Here is a 20,827-nt window from a genome sequence, read left to right as displayed (position 1 = left end):
TTGAGGTGGGTGGGTATGCACAGAGAGCTCGAGGCGTGGATATGCGCAGAGAGCTCGAGGCGTGTGGGTGTGCGCAGGGCTCCGAGGCATGGGGGTGTGCGCAGAGCGCTCTAGGCATGGGGGTGTGCGCAGAGCGCTCTAGGCATGGGGGTGTGCGCAGAGCACTCTAGGCATGGGGGTGTGCGCAGAGCGCTCTAGGCATGGGGGTGTGCGCAGTGCGCTCGAGGCGTGGGATTGCGCAGAGAGCTTGAGGCGTGTGGGTGTGCGCAGAGCGCTCTAGGCATGGGGGTGTGCTTAGAGCGCTCTAGGCGTGGGGGTGTGCGCAGAGCGCTCTAGGCGTGTGGGTATGTGCAGAGATCTCGAGGGGTGTGGGTATGCGCAGAGAGCTCGAGGCGTGTGGGTATGCACAGAGAGCTCGAGGCGTGGGGGTGTGTGCAGAGCTCAAAGCGTGAGGGTGGGTGCTGAGAGCTAAAGGGTGTGTGCAGAGTGCTCGAGGCGTGAGGGTGCGCAGAGCTCGAGGCGTGTGGGTATGCGCAGAGAGCTCGAGGCGTGTGGGTATGCACAGAGAGCTCGAGGCGTGGCGGTGTGTGCAGAGCTCGAGGCGTGAGGGTGGGTGCAGAGAGCTAAAGGGTGTGTGCAGAGAGCTCGAGGCGTGTGGGTATGCGCAGAGCGCTCGAGGCGTGGGGGTATGCGCAGAGAGCTCGAGGCGTGTGGGTATGCACAGAGAGCTTGAGGCGTGGGGGTGTGTGCAGAGCTCGAGGAGTGAAGGTGGGTGCAGAGAGCTAAAGGGTGTGTGCAGAGAGCTCGAGGCGTGTGGGTATGCACAGAGAGCTTGAGGCGTGGGGGTGTGTGCAGAGCTTGAGGAGTGAAGGTGGGTGCAGAGAGCTAAAGGGTGTATGCAGAGAGCTCGAGGCGTGTGGGTATGCGCAGAGAGCTCGAGGCGTGTGGGTATGCGCAGAGCGCTCGAGGCGTGGGGGTGTGTCTAGAGCTCGAGGCGTGGGGGTGTGTGCAGAGCTCGAGGCGTGGGGGTATACGCAGAGAGCTCGAGGCGTGGGGGTGTGTCTAGAGCTCGAGGCGTGGGGGTGTGTGCAGAGCTCGAGGCGTGAGGGTGGGTGCAGAGAGCTAAAGGGTGTGTGCAGAGTGCTCGAGGCGTGAGGGTGCGCAGAGCTCGAGGCGTGGGGGTGTGCGCAGAGAGCTAAAGGGTGTGTGCAGAGAGCTCGAGGCATGGGGGTGTGCGCAGACCTCGAGGCGTGTGGGTATGCGCAGAGAGCTAAAGGGTGTGTGCAGAGAGCTCGAGGCGTGTGGGTATGCGCCGAGAGCTCGAGGCGTGTGGGTATGCGCCGAGAGCTCGAGGCGTGTGGGTATGCGCAGAGAGCTCGATGCGTGTGGGTATGCGCAGAGAGCTCGAGGCGTGTGGGTATGCGCAGAGAGCTCGAGGCTTGGGGGTGTGTGCAGAGCGCTCTAGGCATGGGGGTGTGCGCAAAGCGCTCTAGGCATGGGGGTGTGCGCAGAGCGCTCTAGGCATGGGGGTGTGTGCAGAGAGCTCGAGGCGTGGGATTGCGCAGAGAGCTTGAGGCGTGTGGGTATGCGCAGAGAGCTCGAGGCGTGTGGGTATGCGCAGAGCGCTCGAGGCATGGGGGTGTGCGCAGAGCGCTCGGCGGAGTGTGTGCGCAGAGAGCTCGAGGCGTGGGGGTGTGTGCAGAGAGCTCGAGGCGTGTGGGTATGTGCAGAGAGCTCGAGGCATGTGGGTATGCGCAGAGAGCTCGAGGCGTGGATATGCGCAGAGAGCTCGAAGCGTGTGGGTGTGCGCAGAGAGCTTGAGGCGGGTGGGTATGCGCTGAGAGCTCGAGGCGTGGATATGCGCAGAGAGCTCGAGGCGTGTGGGTGTGCGCATAGAGCTTGAGGCGGGTGGGTATGCGCAGAGAGCTCGGCGTGTCGGTATGCACAGGGAGCTCTAGGCATGGGGGTGTGCGCAGAGCGCTCTAGGCGTGTGGGTATGCGCAGAGAGCTCGAGGCGTGTGGGTATGCGCAGAGAGCTCGAGGCGTGTGGGTATGCGCAGAGAGCTCGAGGCGTGTGGGTATGTGCAGAGAGCTTGAGGCGGGTGGGTATGCGCAGAGAGCTCGAGGCATGGATATGCGCAGAGAGCTCGAAGCGTGTGGGTGTGCGCAGAGAGCTTGAGGCGGGTGGGTATGCGCAGAGAGCTCGAGGCGTGGATATGCGCAGAGAGCTCGAGGCGTGTGGGTGTGCGCAGGGCTCCGAGGCATGGGGGTGTGCGCAGGGCTCCGAGGCATGGGGGTGTGTGCAGAGCGCTCTAGGCATGGGGGTATGTGCAGAGAGCTCGAGGCGTGTGGGTATGTGCAGAGAGCTCGAGGCGTGTGGGTATGTGCAGAGAGCTTGAGGCATGTGGGTATGTGCAGAGCGCTCGAGGCGTGTGGGTATGTGCAGAGAGCTCGAGGCGTGTGGGTATGTGCAGAGAGCTCGAGGCGTGTGGGTATGCACAGAGAGCTCGAGGCGTGGGGGTGTGCGCAGAGCTCTCTAGGCATGGGGGTGTGCGCAGAGTGCTCTAGGCATGGGGGTGTGCGCAGAGAGCTCGAGGCGTGGGGGTGTGCGCAGGGCTCCGAGGCATGGGGGTGTGCGCAGAGCGCTCTAGGCATGGGGGTATGTGCAGAGAGCTCGAGGCGTGTGGGTATGCGCAGAGAGCTCGAGGCGTGTGGGTATGCGCAGAGAGCTCGAGGCGTGTGGGTATGCGCAGAGAGCTCGAGGCGTGTGGGTATGCGCAGAGAGCTCGAGGCGTGTGGGTATGCGCAGAGAGCTCGAGGTGTGTGGGTATGCGCAGAGAGCTCGAGGTGTGTGGGTATGCGCAGAGAGCTTGAGGCGGGTGGGTATGCGCAGAGAGCTCGAGGCATGGATATGCGCAGAGAGCTCGAAGCGTGTGGGTGTGCGCAGAGAGCTCGAGGCATGGATATGCGCAGAGAGCTCGAAGCGTGTGGGTGTGCGCAGAGAGCTTGAGGCGGGTGGGTATGCGCAGAGAGCTCGAGGCGTGGATATGCGCAGAGAGCTCGAGGCGTGTGGGTGTGCGCAGGGCTCCGAGGCATGGGGGTGTGCGCAGAGCGCTCTAGGCATGGGGGTGTGCGCAGAGCGCTCTAGGCATGGGGGTGTGCGCAGAGCGCTCTAGGCGTGTGGGTATGCGCAGAGATCTCGAGGCGTGTGGGTATTCGCAGAGAGCTCGAGGTGTGTGGGTATGTGCAGAGAGAGCTCGAGGCGTGTGGGTATGCGCAGAGAGCTCGAGGCGTGTGGGTATGCGCAGAGAGCTCGAGGCGTGTGGGTATGCGCAGAGAGCTCGAGGCGTGTGGGTATGCGCAGAGAGCTCGAGGCGTGTGGGTATGCGCAGAGAGCTCGAGGCGTGTGGGTATGCGCAGAGAGCTCGAGGTGTGTGTGGGTATGCACAGAGAGCTCGAGGCGTGGGGGTGTGTGCAGAGCGCTCTAGGCATGGGGTGTGCGCAGAGCGCTCTAGGCATGGGGTGTGCGCAGAGCGCTCTAGGCATGGGGGTGTGCGCAGAGCTCCGAGGCATGGGGGTGTGCGCAGAGCGCTCTAGGCATGGGGGTGTGCGCAGAGCGCTCTAGGCATGGGGGTATGTGCAGAGAGCTCGAGGCGTGTGGGTATGTGCAGAGAGCTCGAGGCGTGTGGGTATGTGCAGAGAGCTCGAGGCATGTGGGTATGTGCAGAGCGCTCGAGGCGTGTGGGTATGTGCAGAGAGCTCGAGGCGTGTGGGTATGTGCAGAGAGCTCGAGGCGTGTGGGTATGTGCAGAGAGCTCGAGGCGTGTGGGTATGTGCAGAGAGCTCGAGGCGTGTGGGTATGCACAGAGAGCTCGAGGCGTGGGGGTGTGCGCAGAGCGCTCTAGGCATGGGGGTGTGCGCAGAGCGCTCTAGGCATGGGGGTGTGCGCAGAGAGCTCGAGGCGTGGGGGTGTGCGCAGGGCTCCGAGGCATGGGGGTGTGCGCAGAGCGCTCTAGGCATGGGGGTATGTGCAGAGAGCTCGAGGCGTGTGGGTATGTGCAGAGAGCTCGAGGCGTGTGGGTATGCGCAGAGAGCTCGAGGCGTGGATATGCGCAGAGAGCTCGAGGCGTGTGGGTGTGCGCAGAGAGCTTGAGGCGGGTGGGTATGCGCAGAGAGCTCGAGGCGTGTGGGTATGTGCAGAGAGCTCGAGGCGTGTGGGTGTGCGCAGAGAGCTTGAGGCGGGTGGGTATGCGCAGAGAGCTAGGCGTGTGGGTATGCACAGGGAGCTCTAGGCATGGGGGTGTGCGCAGAGCGCTCTAGGCATGGGGGTATGTGCAGAGCGCTCTAGGCATGGGGGTATGTGCAGAGAGCTCGAGGCGTGTGGGTATGCGCAGAGAGCTCGAGGCGTGTGGGTATGCGCAGAGAGCTCGAGGCGTGTGGGTATGCGCAGAGAGCTCGAGGCGTGTGGGTATGCGCAGAGAGCTTGAGGCGGGTGGGTATGCACAGAGAGCTCGAGGCGTGGATATGCGCAGAGAGCTCGAAGCGTGTGGGTGTGCGCAGAGAGCTTGAGGTGGGTGGGTATGCACAGAGAGCTCGAGGCGTGGATATGCGCAGAGAGCTCGAGGCGTGTGGGTGTGCGCAGGGCTCCGAGGCATGGGGGTGTGCGCAGAGCGCTCTAGGCATGGGGGTGTGCGCAGAGCGCTCTAGGCATGGGGGTGTGCGCAGAGCACTCTAGGCATGGGGGTGTGCGCAGAGCGCTCTAGGCATGGGGGTGTGCGCAGTGCGCTCGAGGCGTGGGATTGCGCAGAGAGCTTGAGGCGTGTGGGTGTGCGCAGAGCGCTCTAGGCATGGGGGTGTGCTTAGAGCGCTCTAGGCGTGGGGGTGTGCGCAGAGCGCTCTAGGCGTGTGGGTATGTGCAGAGATCTCGAGGGGTGTGGGTATGCGCAGAGAGCTCGAGGCGTGTGGGTATGCACAGAGAGCTCGAGGCGTGGGGGTGTGTGCAGAGCTCAAAGCGTGAGGGTGGGTGCTGAGAGCTAAAGGGTGTGTGCAGAGTGCTCGAGGCGTGAGGGTGCGCAGAGCTCGAGGCGTGTGGGTATGCGCAGAGAGCTCGAGGCGTGTGGGTATGCACAGAGAGCTCGAGGCGTGGCGGTGTGTGCAGAGCTCGAGGCGTGAGGGTGGGTGCAGAGAGCTAAAGGGTGTGTGCAGAGAGCTCGAGGCGTGTGGGTATGCGCAGAGCGCTCGAGGCGTGGGGGTATGCGCAGAGAGCTCGAGGCGTGTGGGTATGCACAGAGAGCTTGAGGCGTGGGGGTGTGTGCAGAGCTCGAGGAGTGAAGGTGGGTGCAGAGAGCTAAAGGGTGTGTGCAGAGAGCTCGAGGCGTGTGGGTATGCACAGAGAGCTTGAGGCGTGGGGGTGTGTGCAGAGCTTGAGGAGTGAAGGTGGGTGCAGAGAGCTAAAGGGTGTATGCAGAGAGCTCGAGGCGTGTGGGTATGCGCAGAGAGCTCGAGGCGTGTGGGTATGCGCAGAGCGCTCGAGGCGTGGGGGTGTGTCTAGAGCTCGAGGCGTGGGGGTGTGTGCAGAGCTCGAGGCGTGGGGGTATACGCAGAGAGCTCGAGGCGTGGGGGTGTGTCTAGAGCTCGAGGCGTGGGGGTGTGTGCAGAGCTCGAGGCGTGAGGGTGGGTGCAGAGAGCTAAAGGGTGTGTGCAGAGTGCTCGAGGCGTGAGGGTGCGCAGAGCTCGAGGCGTGGGGGTGTGCGCAGAGAGCTAAAGGGTGTGTGCAGAGAGCTCGAGGCATGGGGGTGTGCGCAGACCTCGAGGCGTGTGGGTATGCGCAGAGAGCTAAAGGGTGTGTGCAGAGAGCTCGAGGCGTGTGGGTATGCGCCGAGAGCTCGAGGCGTGTGGGTATGCGCCGAGAGCTCGAGGCGTGTGGGTATGCGCAGAGAGCTCGATGCGTGTGGGTATGCGCAGAGAGCTCGAGGCGTGTGGGTATGCGCAGAGAGCTCGAGGCTTGGGGGTGTGTGCAGAGCGCTCTAGGCATGGGGGTGTGCGCAAAGCGCTCTAGGCATGGGGGTGTGCGCAGAGCGCTCTAGGCATGGGGGTGTGTGCAGAGAGCTCGAGGCGTGGGATTGCGCAGAGAGCTTGAGGCGTGTGGGTATGCGCAGAGAGCTCGAGGCGTGTGGGTATGCGCAGAGCGCTCGAGGCATGGGGGTGTGCGCAGAGCGCTCGGCGGAGTGTGTGCGCAGAGAGCTCGAGGCGTGGGGGTGTGTGCAGAGAGCTCGAGGCGTGTGGGTATGCGCAGAGAGCTCGAGGCATGTGAGTATGTGCAGAGAGCTCGGCGTGTGGGTATGCACAGGGAGCTCGAGGCGTGTGGGTATGCGCAGAGAGCGTGAGGCGGGTGGGTATGTGCAGAGAGCTCGAGGCGTGTGGGTATGTGCAGAGAGCTCGAGGCGTGTGGGTATGTGCAGAGAGCTCGGCGTGTGGGTATGCACAGGGAGCTTGAGGCATGTGGTTATGAGCAGAGAGCTCGAGGCGTGTGGGTATGCGCAGAGAGCTCGAGGTGTGTGGGTATGTGCAGAGAGATCGAGGCGTGTGGGTATGCGCAGAGAGCTTGAGGCGGGTGGGTATGTGCAGAGAGATCGAGGCGTGTGGGTATGCGCAGAGAGCTTGAGGCGGGTGGGTATGCGCAGAGAGCTTGAGGCGGGTGGGTATGCGCAGAGAGCTCGAGGCGTGTGGGTATGCGCAGAGAGCTCGAGGCGTGTGGGTATGCGCAGAGAGCTCGAGGCGTGTGGGTATGCGCAGAGAGCTCATGGCGTGTGGGTATGCGCAGAGAGCTCGAGGCGTGTGGGTATGCGCAGAGAGCTTGAGGCGGGTGGGTATGCGCAGAGAGCTTGAGGCGGGTGGGTATGCGCATAGAGATCGAGGCGTGGATATGCGCATAGAGCTCGAAGCGTGTGGGTGTGCGCAGAGAGCTTAAGGCGGGTGGGTATGCGCTGAGAGCTCGAGGCGTGGATATGCGCAGAGAGCTCGAGGCGTGTGGGTGTGCGCAGGGCTCCGAGGCATGGGGGTGTGCGCAGAGCGCTCTAGGCATGGAGGTGTGCGCAGAGCGCTCTAGGCATGGGGGTGTGCGCAGAGCGCTCTAGGCATGGGGGTGTGCGCAGAGCTCTCTAGGCATGGGGGTGTGCGCAGAGAGCTCGAGGTGTGTGGGTATGTGCAGAGAGCTCGAGGTGTGTGGGTATGCGCAGAGAGCTCGAGGTGTGTGGGTATGCGCAGAGAGCTCAAGGCGTGTGGGTATGCGCAGAGAGCTCGAGGCGTGTGGGTATGCGCAGAGAGCTCGAGGTGTGTGGGTATGTGCAGAGAGCTCGAGGCGTGTGGGTATGTGCAGAGAGCTCGAGGCGTGTGGGTATGTGCAGAGAGCTCGAGGCGTGTGGGTATGCGCAGAGAGCTCGAGGTGTGTGGGTATGCGCAGAGAGCTCAAGGCGTGTGGGTATGCGCAGAGAGCTCGAGGCGTGGGGGTGTGTGCAGAGCGCTCTAGGCATGGGGTGTGCGCAGAGCGCTCTAGGCATGGGGGTGTGCGCAGAGAGCTCGAGGCGTGGGGGTGTGCGCAGTGCTCCGAGGCATGGGGGTGTGCGCAGAGCGCTCTAGGCATGGGGGTGTGCGCAGAGCGCTCTAGGCATGGGGGTATGTGCAGAGAGCTCGAGGCGTGTGGGTATGTGCAGAGAGCTCGAGGCGTGTGGGTATGTGCAGAGAGCTTGAGGCATGTGGGTATGTGCAGAGCGCTCGAGGCGTGTGGGTATGTGCAGAGAGCTCGAGGCGTGTGGGTATGTGCAGAGAGCTCGAGGCGTGTGGGTATGTGCAGAGAGCTCGAGGCGTGTGGGTATGCACAGAGAGCTCGAGGCGTGGGGGTGTGCGCAGAGCGCTCTAGGCATGGGGGTGTGCGCAGAGCGCTCTAGGCATGGGGGTGTGCGCAGAGAGCTCGAGGCGTGGGGGTGTGCGCAGGGCTCCGAGGCATGGGGGTGTGCGCAGAGCGCTCTAGGCATGGGGGTATGTGCAGAGAGCTCGAGGCGTGTGGGTATGTGCAGAGAGCTCGAGGCGTGTGGGTATGCGCAGAGAGCTCGAGGCGTGGATATGCGCAGAGAGCTCGAGGCGTGTGGGTGTGCGCAGAGAGCTTGAGGCGGGTGGGTATGCGCAGAGAGCTCGAGGCGTGTGGGTGTGCGCAGAGAGCTTGAGGCGGGTGGGTATGCGCAGAGAGCTCGGCGTGTGGGTATGCACAGGGAGCTCTAGGCATGGGGGTGTGCGCAGAGCGCTCTAGGCATGGGGGTATGTGCAGAGCGCTCTAGGCATGGGGGTATGTGCAGAGAGCTCGAGGCGTGTGGGTATGCGCAGAGAGCTCGAGGCGTGTGGGTATGCGCAGAGAGCTCGAGGCGTGTGGGTATGCGCAGAGAGCTCGAGGCGTGTGGGTATGCGCAGAGAGCTTGAGGCGGGTGGGTATGCACAGAGAGCTCGAGGCGTGGATATGCGCAGAGAGCTCGAAGCGTGTGGGTGTGCGCAGAGAGCTTGAGGTGGGTGGGTATGCACAGAGAGCTCGAGGCGTGGATATGCGCAGAGAGCTCGAGGCGTGTGGGTGTGCGCAGGGCTCCGAGGCATGGGGGTGTGCGCAGAGCGCTCTAGGCATGGGGGTGTGCGCAGAGCGCTCTAGGCATGGGGGTGTGCGCAGAGCGCTCTAGGCATGGGGGTGTGCGCAGAGCACTCTAGGCATGGGGGTGTGCGCAGAGCGCTCTAGGCATGGGGGTGTGCGCAGTGCGCTCGAGGCGTGGGATTGCGCAGAGAGCTTGAGGCGTGTGGGTGTGCGCAGAGCGCTCTAGGCATGGGGGTGTGCTTAGAGCGCTCTAGGCGTGGGGGTGTGCGCAGAGCGCTCTAGGCGTGTGGGTATGTGCAGAGATCTCGAGGGGTGTGGGTATGCGCAGAGAGCTCGAGGCGTGTGGGTATGCACAGAGAGCTCGAGGCGTGGGGGTGTGTGCAGAGCTCAAAGCGTGAGGGTGGGTGCTGAGAGCTAAAGGGTGTGTGCAGAGTGCTCGAGGCGTGAGGGTGCGCAGAGCTCGAGGCGTGTGGGTATGCGCAGAGAGCTCGAGGCGTGTGGGTATGCACAGAGAGCTCGAGGCGTGGCGGTGTGTGCAGAGCTCGAGGCGTGAGGGTGGGTGCAGAGAGCTAAAGGGTGTGTGCAGAGAGCTCGAGGCGTGTGGGTATGCGCAGAGCGCTCGAGGCGTGGGGGTATGCGCAGAGAGCTCGAGGCGTGTGGGTATGCACAGAGAGCTTGAGGCGTGGGGGTGTGTGCAGAGCTCGAGGAGTGAAGGTGGGTGCAGAGAGCTAAAGGGTGTGTGCAGAGAGCTCGAGGCGTGTGGGTATGCACAGAGAGCTTGAGGCGTGGGGGTGTGTGCAGAGCTCGAGGAGTGAAGGTGGGTGCAGAGAGCTAAAGGGTGTATGCAGAGAGCTCGAGGCGTGTGGGTATGCGCAGAGAGCTCGAGGCGTGTGGGTATGCGCAGAGCGCTCGAGGCGTGGGGGTGTGTCTAGAGCTCGAGGCGTGGGGGTGTGTGCAGAGCTCGAGGCGTGGGGGTATGCGCAGAGAGCTCGAGGCGTGGGGGTGTGTCTAGAGCTCGAGGCGTGGGGGTGTGTGCAGAGCTCGAGGCGTGAGGGTGGGTGCAGAGAGCTAAAGGGTGTGTGCAGAGTGCTCGAGGCGTGAGGGTGCGCAGAGCTCGAGGCGTGGGGGTGTGCGCAGAGAGCTAAAGGGTGTGTGCAGAGAGCTCGAGGCATGGGGGTGTGCGCAGACCTCGAGGCGTGTGGGTATGCGCAGAGAGCTAAAGGGTGTGTGCAGAGAGCTCGAGGCGTGTGGGTATGCGCCGAGAGCTCGAGGCGTGTGGGTATGCGCCGAGAGCTCGAGGCGTGTGGGTATGCGCAGAGAGCTCGAGGCGTGTGGGTATGCGCAGAGAGCTCGAGGCGTGTGGGTATGCGCAGAGAGCTCGAGGCTTGGGGGTGTGTGCAGAGCGCTCTAGGCATGGGGGTGTGCGCAAAGCGCTCTAGGCATGGGGGTGTGCGCAGAGCGCTCTAGGCATGGGGGTGTGCGCAGAGAGCTCGAGGCGTGGGATTGCGCAGAGAGCTTGAGGCGTGTGGGTGTGCGCAGGGCTCGAAGCATGGGGGTGTGTGCAGAGAGTTCGAGGGGTGAGGGTGTGTGCCGAGGAAGTTCCTGGGCAGAGGTCTTCACATTAGAAAACCAATAATAGGGAAAGAGCAGTTTGCTCACGGCTGATTCTCTAACCCTTTCTTTGCAGTGTCCGCCAATGAAGGAGATTCTCATCCCCTTGGAGCTCTGCCCATTGGCACCTTAATCAACAACCTGGAGCTGGCACCGGGCAAAGGCGCCCAGTACATCCGAGCAGCAGGTACGGGGGGAGCATTGATCCCACACAGGAGGGAGGGCCTTGAGGGCACGCTGGCAGGTACATGGGGGAGCATTGGTCCCACAGAGGTGGAAGAGCCTTGAGGGCACGCTTGCAGGTACACTGGTCCAACACAGGAGGAAGGGCCTTGGAGGGCACACGGGAAGCACTGGTCCCACACAGGAGGAAGGGCCTTGAGGGCACTCTGCAGGAAGCGAAAATACTGGATAAATCGCAGAATGGGTTCCGTGCGGATCACAGTACCGAAACGGCTCTTCTAGCAGTGGTGGAGAACATCAGGAAGATGTTGGACCAAGGTCAAACGGCGGCACTGATCCTATTGGATCTCAGTGCCGCGTTTGACACGGTGTCCCATCAGATCCTCCTCCATCGCCTTGAGGAGGCCGGAGTTGGAGAGAGAGCACTCGAGTGGTTTCGATCTTTTCTCACTGATCGAACTTTTAAAGTATCCACTCCCCCTTTTGTTTCTGCTCCTCGTCCGATCCTGCAGGGTGTCCCGCAGGGGTCGGCCCTAAGCCCTACCTTATTTAATTTATATGTTCAACCGTTGGCTGAGGTCGCCCATAGTTTTGGTCTCTCCATGGTGTCATACGCCGATGACACGCAGCTGGCGGTGGCACTTAATGGAGAGACCAACATGGATGCTGCCACTTTTCAGTCCGCGTTAAAAGCTGTGGCGGGCTGGATGGCGAACAATCGCCTCCAACTGAATGCCTCTAAAACCGAGGTTATTATTTTTGGTAGGGAAAGCGAGCTTTGGGGCGATCAGTGGTGGCCACCTGAATTGGGCCCTGCTCCCACCCCAGTGGCTGAAGTTAGGAACCTTGGGGTGTGGTTGGATGATAAACTTTCATTCACCGCTCACACTAAACGGGTTGCCGGAACTTGTTTTGGAGCCCTGCGGTGTTTGCGACCCATTTTTAAGTTTTTTGATGCTGACACGAGACAGATCATTGTCCAGGCCACAGTCTTGGCTAGATTAGATTACGCCAGTTCTCTGTTCTTAGGCGTTAATCAAGCAGAACTAGTTCGTCTCCAGCGGGTGCAAAATGCGGCCGCCAGGATGTTGGTTGGTCTTCCGAAGTTTGTTTCTGTGCGCCGTACTATTCAGGATCTTCACTGGCTGCCCGTGGGGCAAAGAATCAAATTTAAAACCCTTTGTTTAACTTTTAAAATGTTGAAGCTGGCTTCTCCCCCCATTTTGTCACAATTCATTTGTCATTATGAGCCATCTAGAGTCCTCCGATCCTCAGGTACAAACCTTGCTGTAGTGCCACGTTTTAAAAAAGCAAGGATGGGCGGACGCTCTTTCTCTGTGATGGCAGCAGCTCTCTGGAATTCCCTGCCTGCCTCTCTTCGCTCCATTCCTGATCTGCTCCCGTTCAGAAAAGCCTTGAAGACCTTTTTATTTTCCACTGTTTAGTCTTCTCCTCTGGTTATTAGTTTCCGTGTTGTGTTTTTTACCTTCTCCTAAGCGCCGGGACGCCTCTTGGCTGCGGCATCCTTTGCGCTTTATAAAATAAAATAACATAACATAACATAACATGGGGGAGCATTGATCCCACACAGGAGCAAGGGCCTTGGAGGGCACACTGGCAGGTACACGGGGAGCACTGGTCTGACACAGGAGGAAGGGCCTTGGAGTGCACGCTGGCAGATACATGGAGCAGCATTTATCCCAGACCGGAGGAAGGGCCCTGGGGGGCATGCTGGCAGGTACATGGGGAGCACTGGTCTGACACAGGAGGAAGGGTGTCGCCCCTGTGTCCCTTGTCTGTATTATACGGCCATAGCTCATCAGCTGAAGTATTTGACCCGTTCTGTTTTGCAGGGACATGTGGCATTCTATTGAGGAAGGTGAATGGAACGGCTATTGTGCAGCTACCGTCTAAACGACAGGTCCAGGTAAGAGATGAGACTGGCAAGCATTGGAGACCGGCTTGTGCTATCTTCATTTAATTGAAGATACGTCTTTATTCCATATGCCAAATATTGTCAGACAGAATGCTGGGGCAATCGGCCCTCACTATGCATCCCTTGTAAATCCTCTCTCAAACATGTGTGTTTACTCTGCACATTAGTGGTAGCTGGTCACCCCATCAATGACACATTTCATCTTCTCCTCTGCAGGTTCTGGAGACTTGCATGGCCACCGTTGGAAGGGTCTCTAACATTGACCACAACAAGCGAATCATTGGAAAGGCTGGAAGGAACCGGTGGCTGGGAAAGCGCCCATCAAGCGGACTATGGCAAAGAAAAGGCGGATGGGCAGGGCGCAAGATCAGGCCATTGCCGCCAATGAAGAGTTATGTCAACTTGCCCTCAGTCTCAGCCAAAGCTTGAGGGCTCACTCCGGTCCTGGCTGCTGCCTGTACAACCTGCCGTCTGTCTGTCACATCAGCCCTTGACCGTGGCTTCTCCGTGTCCACCTCATTTACCAGAATGCGTGATCCTTTAATCTGCTACCTTCAAAATAACGACTCTCCAAACTTCACCCGTGCTTCCCTGAGTGCAGCATTTACTAGCTAACTCGCACTGTTGGTTTTGTACAAAAGGTCTCTCTTCACGGCTTCTCCTTGAAGGATGACTCTTTCAGCGGAGTGTCCTAAACAAACTGTGGTACTCCAACTCACTGTGGATGAGACGTGGGATCACTACTAACGCTTGATTTCCATGTGATGTCTGGATCAGAGCACAGCCCTGTGTGTGGAATGTTTCCTAACATCGCTGGGGACTCTGCTGTAGCCCCCTATGTAGGCAGTACTTGGACTGTCCTTTTCCACACCCTTGAACGTTTCTTGAAGCTCCTGTTCATCTACTAGAAGCTTTAAATGAACCATTCTGGCACAGCCTGGTGTATTCCCGCTCTTGAAAATCTTTGTATCAATTTGCTGCTCTAATCCATGACCTGGTATCAGTGGGATGTCAAGAGCGATGACTGAAGAATCTTCTATGGACTTTCACACCATCTACCTGCCGGCGTGGCTAAAAATATGAAAGAAAATATTCTGTGTGATGAGTGGGAGTGAATAAACACATCCTGTGATGATCTATATAGTGCACACAATCAGAATTTTTTTTTAGGTGTTTCACCTCAAATGTAGGCTCACGCACTGCCTTAGATTGTGTCATTATACTAAGATTCTCTTCAACTCATTGACGATAACTGTGATCAATCTGGTTTAGAGGTTATATTTGGATTAACTATGCTTTCGTACTGGAGTGCACCCCCCAACATAGAGTCAATGGTGTATGTAGGTGGTTCAATGAATGTTTCATATAGGCCTTGACTGGAGCAATGGCAGCTGAATAATAAATATGTTCTTCATTCAGAACGCATGTGTCTTTGAAATTTGGGAAAACTAGTAAGATGCATGGAGTGGAATGTTGCATGTATGTTCACCTGACAAGGCGTGTTGGCCTAATACTTTCTTAAAGCTTCAAGTTTCATAAAGTCTGATACGGAGGTCATGGTTCCTCTCTGTATTTTCTGAGGTACCTGCTTGAATGTGGTGAGTGTGTCCGCTAAAGACATTCGGTATGTCGCTGTCAGCCAGAAATTAAGAACTTACCTTGTAACGATAAACATATTTCCTCATCAAACTAGGATGTGAACCTGCCCTGTTTGACAGTTACCCAACCAGACTTCTCATCTCCCCAAACAGGGTCATTCGAAGGAGTTTCCAAGACTTGGGCCCTTATTCTACTTATTCTGTTGACAGCTGATGTTAGAAAGGGGGTCTTAGAATTGGCTGAGCGAAGTCGAGAGGCCTCCTGGCGAGGTTCCTCCCCTAGGATCGTACAGACGAGCAATCACCTTACTACAGATGGACACCACACAAGGATAGATTCTTAACGTTTTTATCAACAATTAAGGCAGGTAATCGTAGCGGTACAGGTTCAACTGGATCAAGGGATCCTTTCAGGTTTAGTCACTGAGGGAAGGGGGTAGCGGGACAGTCTTGGTACCAGCCTGGTACGGGGATACCCTACGCTCAGCTCTCAATCCTCGAGCTGGGGTGTTCCTCAGGGTCGGGCCGCGGCAGCGCCAGCAGGGCTCCGAAGATGGTTTCAGCGAGGATGTGCCGCGGCAGTGCCAGCAGGGCTCCAAAAGATGGTTTCCGCGAAGATGGGCCGCGGCAGCGCCAGCAGGGCTCCAAAAGATGGTTTCAGCGAAGATGGGCCGCGGCAGCGCAAGCAGGGCTCCAAGGATGGTTTCAGCGAAGATGGGCCGCGGCAGCGCCAGCAGGGCTCCAAGGATGGTTTCAGCGAAGATGGGCCGCGGCAGCGCCAGCAGGGCCCCAAAGGTGGTTACGGGTACCACGTAGATGAGTTTGTCTCGGTGTCTCTCGACTCCAGGATACAACTGCCGACCTGCTCCAGAGCTGCCCCAGATATAGGTCTGGCGTTCTTTGATGTCCGGACCCTCGCACCTGGGGGTCAGAGGGGCCGGGATGAGAGTGTCCAGACACCCAGCAGGAGGGTGGAGCGAGCGCCCAGGGAGGCCGGAGGGCGATCGAAACCAGGCGTCACGGGACGGCGGGAGGACCATCGAAACTCTTCTCCCCATTGATCCGTCAAGTGGCCGCTTTACCACCTGTTCGGATCTTGGTGCCTCAATGTCGGGGCTTCGCTGGGTCCGCGGCCGAGGTCGGGCCGAGGCCACGGGGCCTGGTCGTGGAGGATCCAAGATGGATTTGGGGTCTGAGATGGTGGTCCGGGATAGGGGTCGGACCCGCAGAGTGGGGCGAGTAGGGGTTGCCGAGCTCTAGAGAGGGGGAGAGCCGGTGGTCGCCCGGAGGGCGGCCCTCGTGAAGGTTGGAGGGTGACGCCCTCGGCCGGAGGACAGGGGTTGATGTCGTCCCAGGCCCGCCATGCGGGAGGAGTTGGACCATGCCACGAGGCAGGGTCCAACACGTCCCCCCCAGCTGAAGGCAGGGAGGGTCACCCATCCTCTTGGGTACTCTCGTCGAGGCGGAAGAAGCGGGACAGGCCGTCTGCGTTGGCGTGGTCGCTGCCAGGGCGATGCTCCACCGTGAAGTCCATTCCTTGTAGGAAGATGGACCAGCGCAGCAACTTCGGGTTCTCCCCTCGCATCTGCATCAGCCACCGCAGGGGTCGGTGATCAGTTTGCACCCGGAAGTGGGTGCCGAAGAGATAGGGTCTGTGTTTCTTGAGGGCCCACACCACGGCGAAGGCCTCCCGCTCAATGGTGCTCCAACGTTGTTCTGGGGCCAGCAGCCGTCGGCTAATGAAGGCCACCGGTTGATCAATTCCCTCGGCTTTGGCTTGGGAGAGAACTGCTCCGACACCGTGATCGGAGGCATCCGTTTAGACTATGAATTCCCGGCTGTAATCGGGGGGCCTGGAGCACGGGAGCGGTGCACATCGCTGTCTTTAGGGTCTCGAAGGCGGTCTGACACTCGGGGGTCCAGTGCACCTTCTGGGGCTGTCTCTTGGAAGTGAGTTCCGCGAGGGGGCTCACAATACTGCCATAGTCCTTTATGAAGCGCCGGTAATACCCAGTGAGCCCCAGGAAGGCTCTGACTTCTGTCTGGGTGACCGGGGGTTCCCAGGCCAGGATGGCGTCGAGCTTGGGTTGGAAGGGGGCCACCTGGCCGCTCCCCACTTGGTGCCCCAGGTAGGTCACGGAACCTTGGCCGATCTGGCATTTGCTTGCTTTTATGGTCAATCCGGCCCGGCGGAGGGCTGCCAAGACCTCCCGGAGGTGTTGGAGGTGTTCAGCCCAGTGGAGGCTGTACACCGCGATATCGTCCAGGTAGGCGGAGCTGAACTCCTCGAGCCCCGCCAGCACCTTATTCACCAGTCTCTGGAACGTGGCGGGGCGTTCTTCATCCCGAAGGGCATCACCCTGAAGTGGTAGTGGCCATCGGAGGTGGAGAAAGCGGATCGCTCCTGGGCGCCTGGTGTCAGTCCGATCTGCCAGTAGCCGGAGGTCAGGTCGAAGGTGCTTAAGTAGCGGGCCGCCCCCAGGCGGTCGATCAGTTCATCAGCCCGGGGGATGGGGTGAGAGTCTGTCCGGGTGACGGCGTTCAGCCCCCGGTAGTCCACAAAAAATCTGAGTTCGGGGGCAGCGCCCGGGGCGGCGGCCTTGGGGACCAGGACGACAGGGCTGGCCCATGGACTGTCGGAGGGCTCGACCACCCCCAGAGCCAGCATTTTGGACACTTCAGACTGAATGCAGGTCCGTACTCGGTCGGGAACTCGGTAGGCCCGGTGTCGCACAGGCGGGCTATCCCCAGTGTCGACCTCATGGACGCACCACGGGGTGACTCTGGGGGTAAGAGAAAATAAATCAGCAAATTGTCCCAATAGCTCTTGGCAATCTCGGCGTTGTTCTGGGGTCAGGGTGGAGGAAAAGTTGACTCCTTCCACGGAGCCGTCCTTTTCGAGGGCGTTCAGGAGGTCTGGTAGGGATTCAGAGTCGTCTTCAGCTCCACTGTCGGTAGCCATCAGGAGGCTAAGTTCTGATCGGACAAAGTGCGGTTTGAGTCTGTTGGCGTGGAGGACCCGGAGGGGGTTCCTAAGGGACTCCTGAGGTGCCGGGTTTTTAGGAAGCCGGTGGTGCCAGGGGATAACGCCCGAAGACCTCGGAGTTCTCCCTGTTCCGGACCACAGAAACCAAGAGTCTTCTAGGTGAAGTCAGAGACCAAGTTTTATTGGCTGCAACCAAGTAACATGTGTCCTAGAAGTACGACAGCACGAGCCGTACGTTCTCAGGAGACTGTTTGTTTTTACAGAACCAGCCTTCTCCTTTTATATACGATATTACACTTCAGGCAAGAATTCTTGAGTTTATGATATGGTCATAGACATATTTACACAATAAAGCAAGGAGCGAAGTCATGACGGCCAACCCATATTTTAGATGTCCAGTTTGTGATAGATGACCCAGCCCAGCCCGGAATTACAATCAGATATCGATGAAACCCCAATAGAACATGGGCACCTCCTTGTCATAAAACTGGCCATAAACAAGGTACATGGACAGGTGTATGTGTGCAGGAAACATGGTCTGTAGGTGGTGAATGGTTTATGGCATGTTGTGCTTTGATGATATCTTACTCGGCCACTGGGCGAGGAGCTGCCCAAACAGGTTTGGCTGGAGGCGGTAGAGTCAGTTCGGCCAGGTCATGGGGAAGTCCGCTAAGGTGGACGTGTCCTTTCAGATCAAGCTCGACCTTAATCAATTGACTTATATGAGGGCAAGGCATAAGATGGATGCCGTTCACAAAATGGAGTCCGAGGGTTTGGAACGGAAACCATGATTTAAGGGTGTTAGCATCGCCCAATCATGACGCAAATGCACAGGGATAATGTCCTAATCATTACCGGTCTGCCAATACCAAATTCGTCCTGGTACGATGATATTTTGTGACACGAGTGTTGGACCTCGGTACCCTATTACAGCAAGGTCCGGAATTTCAGAACCACAGACCCTCCTTTTGCCCTCATATTAGGCAATAACTCATGCTAATCTGAGTCCAAATCTGTATTGATGAATTCATGGAGATGTTGCTGTAGCATCATTCTGTTGCTCAATTCGTCCCTCGACACAGGCTTCCTTGCACATGAAGTAGCACAGAGGCCACATATTGCAGGAGCGCACTGCACACACAGGCAGAACATAAACAGAATGGCTAAGATCATCCCAATGAAGATCAGAGTTTTCCATCCCCAGGCAGATATCAGTTCCCAGAACCACCCGAGCAAGGACCAATCCCCTTTTTCCAAGTGAAGGGAATCAGAGATTTTGTGTAGTTTGGAGATGGCTTGGTACACCGTCGGAGCATTATCAGGGATGAAAATGCAGCAACTGGATTGGATCACTCTACATACACCACCCCGGTCTGAGAGTATGACATCTAGGGCAACCCGATTTTGAAGGGTCATAAGTCGGTCCGATTGAAGCTCGGCAGTCAGGTTACTAAGGGCACTGGCCGTCTCAGTCACGGCGGATTCAACTACCCTTGTTAACTGGCGAATGTTCCTGCTGTTCACCATAGGCCCCCAAAACGGCAGAAAACCCTTTGCGAAGTCCCCAAACTCTTGACTCGCAGTGTCGTCTTGACTCACGACACCCCTAACTGTCCTTGTCCGATGGTAATCTGCCCCGGCCGTGGCAGCAGAAACGAGACAAAACATGTGCCCGAGAAGTCAGGGGGCAACCATGTGTATGCTTTGTCATGGCAGACGAAGTATGTACCCTTAGCCGCTAAGAATGGAGGGGAAGTTCGGGATCCGAACACATACGTTTCCGTGCATACGCTCTTCCCCAACTGTGCTTTCGGATCCCTACCAATACCTTGCAGACATAGGTGACCTCGGTGGGGTACTACCCAAACTGGGGAGGATTTCTTCGATTTCTGGCTCTCACTTAAGGAAATCCCATATTTGGTGATGTTCCACCTACTGTAAGGGGCAAACTCATCTTTGGGAATCGTTCGATATGTGTCTATCCCTGCTCATATTCCTTACTCCTGCCACTAGTGCCTTGTTGCTGGAACTACTCCCTATGGGACACGGTGGATATGGTTCTATGGCGAACAGGAACATTGTCTGGAAAGCTCACAGAGAACCATAATAACTGAATGGCAGGACGAAGTACGGGATGCCCTTATCGGTCGTGTGTGGCATAAGTCCACATATCCAACAGTTCGATGTGTTCATTATAGACTGGTGCTGGTGTAGGAGCTGGAGGAATGAGTTATTTACAAATTCTAGTCTTCTGGCGGACTCGTGTTCAGGCAGAGGGTGAAAGGAGTGTGTGGGAACAGTAGGAGGAGGTGTGGGCTGAGTGTTATTTACAAGGGTAACTTGGAACGTGGATAGAGTAAAGCTAATCAAGAACATCGTTATGCTGCACAACAGTAGAATACATATTATCAAGAATCTCTTTTTGGCCATCACGGTGCATATTTGCCTTTTAAAGTTCATGGGTCTAGCAGGTCTCTCTACCCTCGGGAGCTCCATCCTCTAGTTGCTGCCCGCGGTGGGAGTTTGATTCTGCCAAGAAGTGCGCTCTGTCCAGTCCGGGGTAATTCCCTCAGACCGACCAGAACCGTTGACCTAGGCGTCCCCAGCTGCACTCCTCAGACTTCAACCGCGGCCCTAGCAGCAGAACCGGATGGCGGTTCGAAAATCAAAAATGAGCAAGTTCCCTGGGCGAGAGAGCTGTAAAATCAAAAATAGTTCTTAGGGGAAAGAAAGTTACATAAGTTCACTTTTATTAGTCCCTTTTTCTCGACCTCAGATTATATTGTTGCTTCCCAGGTATGGTGTGGTCTTTAAACAATGTTTCAGGTTCTGTAGTGTCCAACTGTATTGACGGTGGCACAAATCCTTGCAAAATACGATCACTCTCCTTTTCTGTACCAGTTCCTTTCAGTCGTGCATCGCTGAAGAGTGCAAAGCGAGGTACAGCTTCGGTTTCAGAGTCAGCGATTCCGTCCTGGACCCATCGGTCATATTTCCAGAGGGACCCGTTTACAGTGGGTCCCGTGGATCCAGTTCTTCTTTCCTTCCACCCGAACGGCTGATCTTGTGGAAAGAAGGACGAGGTACGGTCCGGTCCACCTGGGCTGCTCGTTGTTTGTGCGTTGAAAATTCCGCACCAAAACCCAGGTGCCGGGTTCAATGGAGTGACCTGGATCGTCAGAGGCTGGCGGAGAGGAACTGTGAACCTGTTGGTATAAAACACGTAATTTAGTTGTCAGTTTGTGTAAATAGTCAAGCAGTACAGGGTGCTCTATTTCACTGAGCCTCCTGGGCCTCGGTACCCCCCATATATTTGCTGGGCGCCCAAACACGATTTCGTGTGGGCTAAGTCCCAGTCTAGAATGGACAATCATTCTGGTAGATAGGAGTGCTAAAGGCAAGGCGTCAGGCCACTTAAGACCTGTGCTGGCTTGGATCTTGGCTAGTTTGAGCTTTAGGGTGCCGTTATAGCACTCTACTAGACCTGCTGATTGGGGGTGGTTTGCAGCGTGAAATTTCTGGTGGATGCCTAGACATTCGCACACTCTCTTCATCACCCGTCCCACGAATTCACTTCCATTATCACTCCAGACCATTCTAGGCATCCCAAACCTAGGGAAGAATTCCTTGACAAGGGCTTTGGCAGTTGACAAGGCAGTGTTGTCCTTGAGGGGGTACGCTTCCACCCACCTGGAAAAAGCGCAAACAACAACAAGCACGTATTTCAGATTGCTGCACCTCTCCATGTGGATGAAGTCGAGCTGCAATACCTCGAACGGGTACGTTGGAGGCGCAAAATGACCAGCAGGGGTTGGGGTTCCCCTACCGGGATTGTACTTCAAACACACCATACAGTTCCTGACCAAATTCTCTGCGCATTT

The 20,827-nt window shown here is 58.0% G+C and overlaps 1 protein-coding gene across 1 annotated transcript in view; it reads left to right on the top strand.

Moving 5' to 3' along the window:
• Positions 1 to 13,783, top strand: part of LOC147665632 (large ribosomal subunit protein uL2m-like) — a 30,244-nt gene extending 16,461 nt beyond the window's left edge. The window contains exons 5-7 of the mRNA XM_086949633.1: positions 10,320 to 10,430; positions 12,280 to 12,353; positions 12,579 to 13,783. Of these exons, the coding sequence (XP_086805759.1) occupies positions 10,320 to 10,430; positions 12,280 to 12,353; positions 12,579 to 12,791 (398 nt within the window). The 3' untranslated portion in view covers positions 12,792 to 13,783. The remainder of the gene's footprint in view (positions 1 to 10,319; positions 10,431 to 12,279; positions 12,354 to 12,578) is intronic.
• The last annotated feature ends 7,044 nt before the right edge of the window (positions 13,784 to 20,827 follow it).

The sequence above is a fragment of the Lissotriton vulgaris genome, unplaced genomic scaffold (assembly GCF_964263255.1).
Source record: "Lissotriton vulgaris unplaced genomic scaffold, aLisVul1.2 SCAFFOLD_2997, whole genome shotgun sequence".
Taxonomy (NCBI): domain Eukaryota; kingdom Metazoa; phylum Chordata; class Amphibia; order Caudata; family Salamandridae; genus Lissotriton; species Lissotriton vulgaris.
This window is presented reverse-complemented; position numbering and strand designations above follow the sequence as displayed.